Here is a 4,685-nt window from a genome sequence, read left to right as displayed (position 1 = left end):
CTGTTTCGTTGTGTCTCTCTCACTATTCAACCCTCTTTTCTTGCAATGTCGTTGGAGAAGTCTTTTTTCAACCACCGCCATTCTCTATCTTCTCTTCCAACTACTCCTTTTATCATCGCAAACTCCTTCTATCTTGCCGGTGAAAGAGAAAACGAGAAAGAAATAAAAGAGAGATGCAGAAATTCAAATTTTGTTCACTCAATTTTTGATTTCAAATACAATGATATTTTGTTCAAATTCTGATTTTTTTGGAAAAGATTCCGCTCAAAACCTTTTCTTCGTGTAGTCTTGTTTTTCCTAATTTTTTGTGCTACTTATCATACAAATAAATTGGACATTTATCGTCTAAAGAGACTATAGACTTGTCAAGTATTCAACCTACTACTACTTATATATTAATAGATTAATAGATAAGGGTTTGCATCCCAGCTGTGAGGCGTGTGAGTGCGTATCTCTGACCAAAAGAAGAAAAATGAAGGATCCCACAATTAGGCGATGCAAAAGAGTGAAATAATTAATGTTGTCTTGGCTTTAGTACAAATCAATAATACATTACATTGGTAGCACGAATTATGCAAGGAGCAATCAAATTGAAATATTTATTTCTGTATGACACACCTAACAACAATAGCAATGATGGAGATAAATATTTTTGTTCCTATCTATCTCTACTAAGCAATCCTTTTACAACACATACATCAACTAAACCACAATGAATAATAACAATCTTAATTATGGGACGCATTTAATTTAATTTAATTTAAAGCTCGTCGTTAAGAGACGATGGTAAAGGGTTAGTAGATGAGGTTTTGATAGGGTAGGAAGCCTCTATTGCAATGCCACATTGACCATGCTTGTGGGATATGCCCCTTTGCATCCTAATGTATCCATGTTCTCCCCATTCTGGTCCCCATGAATTTTTCACTATCCAATATTTGTATCCGTCTTTTGTTGTTCCATACCCAACAATTGCAACCCCATGGTCTAGGTTAGTACCACATGCCCCATTAAATACTCCCTGCAATATTCTTGCAAACATTAATGTCATTCCAACTAAACTATAGAAAATCAATTTTTAGTTACTTAATTCTAGAATTTAAAATTAAAAATTAAAAATTTAAAATTTAAAATTTAAATAATCTACTGTTCATATCAAATTGTTTGTCTATATAAAAAAATTATATAAAATTTAAAAAATTATTATATTTTTATTAAATAATAATAAAGACTAATTTATTTAATTTTTCATTCAGAATTAATTGGAAGATTAATTTGTCTAACAAAAAAATTAAAAATTGATCATTTGATTATTAAAATTTTTTGAAAATTAAAAAGTCGTTTAAAAGTAGCATTACTTAATAATAAACAAACTTGCCTCAGAGTAAAATTGAAAGTCAGATCCCGAGGCTTCAATGGCAACAGACACAGGTTGGTTGGCAACAGCCTTCAGCAATGCCGCCTCATTGTTCGTTGGAACATCCTCATGTCCATCAATTGACACTACATCCTTCTTCGCCTGCATCAATATATCAAGTGTTTTTACAAGGGTTAGAATTTTAGCTGTATACTAACAAGTACCTTGTATGCTGTAGTTAATTTAATTATGAGTTTAAGATTGATACATTGGTGTAAAATGTTTTACATGATAATTTAATCATATTTTTTAAATGACTATTTATACAATAAATATAAAATGTAATTATTTTACTGACATATTATTATATAATTAAAAAGATTAAAATACCTGATATCCGTTGATAGTTCAAAAGATTAAAATATGTTAGGTACCTTGGATGCATCGCAGGTGCCATCTTGTGCAGTGTAAGGGTAATCAGTTTCGGTTGTAATGCCACCCTTTTGTTTGATAAACTCGAAGGCATAATCCATAAGGCCACCATTGCATCCTTGATTTTGGTTTGTGTCACAATCTATGAGTTCTTGCTCAGATAAGGATACTAGGTTACGTGTCTTTATTTGGTTGATGCCTTCAACTGCTACCACTGTTGAAAATGCCCAGCAGCTACCTGATGTACCACACCACAAAAAAATTTTCATTTTAACCCAAACAGAAACATCATTAGGAGTTTGCTAAACATTTTTAATTGAAAATATAGTACATACAGCTAACATATTTTTATAAATTACTTTCTTTTTTAAAATTATCAATATTTGAATGTTGAACCTCAAACATTATATATACTACTCAAACTTAATGCTTCATTTCATAATTTAATCATGACAATTTACTAAAAAAAATCTAATAATTAATGAATGGAATTGAAAATAAGGGCCGAGGAAGAAAATTTTGAATCTAATACTTTTTGTTAGGAATATAAAAAATGATATCATCATGTGATACACACTTTTTCTTGTTAGAATATATATTCTAACATTTCTGATGATGACGTGAGTTGTTGATTAATTATTAAGTTAATCATATTTTTTTATAAGCAAGGTTATACGATTAATAAAATTTAATATTAATATTTAGACAAATTTTAATAGTATAAAAATAAAATATTAATTTAAAATATAAATTAATATTAATAAAAATATTATTAGCCTCTTAAGATTTCCTTTCAAAATCACAAAACTCGCTTCGAGCAAAATAATAATAATAATAATAATAATAATAATAATAATAATAATAAATAATGGTGTACCGCATTGGCCTTGATCTTTTACAGGAGTGACAGCACCTTTCTTCCTCCAATCCACAGAAGCAGGAACCCTCTCAACATTCTCATACATGAAGGTCCCATTGCCACGTGGCATGCCGCGGAACATTCTATGATGTCCCACCTTGGAGGCAGCATAGATGGTCCTGAACTCATGGTTGGTCAAGTCAGCAAATTTGTTCAGCTTCAACTTGTAAGGCTTGTCCAACTTGTTTGTTTCATGGACATGCATCACGTTCGCCTTGAACACCTCGAAACGTTTCTTCTTATCGTTGAGGCTTCTAGAAACCGTGTGGTGGCTCCGCCACCTCTCGTACAAGTCCCACAGGGATTCCTCCGATTCGAGTTCTCTCTCGTGGAACTCGAAGCTCTCGGAGAATCCTATGACTAAAGCGAGGGATAGAATAACACTCAAGAGCTTCTTCATTGTGTTTTTCTTTGTATATGTGCTTTTGGTTTCAATTATTCGATGGATGAATGTGAATGAAGTTGGAGAAAACAAAGAGCTTGGGATGCTTTATATAGCTAGGGAAATGAAATGAAAAGAAAAAGAAGAAGAAAACAATGGATAATGTGAATGGAAGAAGTTACATGTTCCTTAAGGGAATCAACAATTAATCATCGATAATGATAATGATCATGCATGATCGTGCCATGGACTATACGTTGAACACTGAGCTAGGATTATGGAGAAGCTAAGAGAGAACCATAGAGGTGGCAATGGAACGGGTAGAAGCGGATTTTTGCTCTATCCGACTCCGTCTCAGTCTACGATAACTCGCATAAAATCTGCCCTGTTTCTATTTATGGATAGTAAAAAGTTGAATTTTAATCCATTTTTTGTGGGTACTCGCCTGTCTCTACTCGTCCCATAATTATTAAAATCCAATAAATAAAATTATATTTCAAAATTTATATAACCATTACCACATACATAACATAAATTAAAATAAAATTTTAAATATAATAGAACAAACGAATAAGAATGAAATAGATACCCATAAATTTGAATGATATTATCATTCTTTTAAAAAGAAAAAAGGATTATTATTATTATTATTATTTTGTATTGATTTTGCATAAAGATGGAAGCAATAAGGACTTCAATTAGTGAGATAGACTAATTTATTGTTGGTACACGTTGTATACATCGATATCACACCTGTAAGATTTTAGATATATAGATAATCAAATAAAGGAAGGAAAGTTGAGAAGTTTTGATTTCTTATGGATAATAAAATAAATATAAGAGTTGGTGCATAATTGGGGTATGTGTTTGGCTAATGATATCTTTAATTTGTGTGCTTCAAGAGTCATCTTTCGATTGCATGCCGACCACGCTATTACCATATGGAGAGTGATAGGTAGGTTTATATGAGTGTACTTGTGCCTTAGTTACGTTTAGTTATGAACCACTTTGTCTTATTGTGTGTTCGTAACAGCATCATTATTTATGCATATCCACATAGCTAGGAAGTACGTATAGGATCTCCTAATTAATAACAGTAATGTTAAGTAGTCAGAAACTCACCAATGATAAATAAAAATATATACTTAATCATTTATAGGAGATTAATGCTCTCTCTTAATTTAATAATAAACATAATTAATCTCCTTTTATAGAATTATTTTCTTTCACTTAATTACACCAAAAGTTAATCTAAATTTTATGTAAATCAAAATTTAAAATTTTCTTTTTTATTATTACAATTTTTTTTAATTAGGAGTAAGACTCAACTTAATAATCTTTAGATGAGTATAAAAAAATTATATACCATTTAAGTTATAATTCATTTGCTCCTATTATTACATTTAACAATTATAAAATCTTTCTTTTAAATAAAAAATTTTAAATCAATACACTACATTTTATAAAAAAAAATTCAAATATCTCAAATTCAATTAGTTTTAATTTATTGAAAAAACAAAAACATAAAAAACTTATTATTTTATGACCTGAAAAATAAAAAAATAAATAATAAATAATAATAAATTAATCTCAATTCG

General features: G+C 29.9%; 1 protein-coding gene across 1 annotated transcript; it reads right to left on the bottom strand.

Moving 5' to 3' along the window:
* Positions 1–506: 506 nt before the first annotated feature.
* LOC107488311 (vignain) lies at positions 507–3,341 on the bottom strand. Its single transcript, XM_052253916.1, has 4 exons — positions 2,664–3,341; positions 1,789–2,024; positions 1,372–1,516; positions 507–1,014 (listed from the first exon to the last, which is right to left on the bottom strand). Exons 1-4 carry the CDS (start codon positions 3,103–3,105, stop codon positions 761–763), a joined length of 1,077 nt encoding a protein of 358 aa, XP_052109876.1. The 5' UTR covers positions 3,106–3,341; the 3' UTR covers positions 507–760.
* Between the last annotated feature and the right edge of the window lie 1,344 nt (positions 3,342–4,685).

This window comes from Arachis duranensis, chromosome 1 (genome assembly GCF_000817695.3).
Source record: "Arachis duranensis cultivar V14167 chromosome 1, aradu.V14167.gnm2.J7QH, whole genome shotgun sequence".
In the NCBI taxonomy this organism is placed as follows: Eukaryota; Viridiplantae; Streptophyta; class Magnoliopsida; order Fabales; family Fabaceae; genus Arachis; species Arachis duranensis.
This window is presented reverse-complemented; position numbering and strand designations above follow the sequence as displayed.

Bases quoted from the DNA above. Each gene is read 5' to 3' on its own strand.
- LOC107488311 (XM_052253916.1), bottom strand. From the start codon at position 3,105: ATGAAGAAGCTCTTGAGTGTTATTCTATCCCTCGCTTTAGTCATAGGA. The intron at 2,025-2,663 runs GTACACCATTAT...GTGGTACATCAG, and splicing joins AAAAGATCAAGGCCAATGCG to GTAGCTGCTGGGCATTTTCA. The intron at 1,517-1,788 runs GTACCTAACATA...ATATTGATGCAG, and splicing joins GCACCTGCGATGCATCCAAG to GCGAAGAAGGATGTAGTGTC.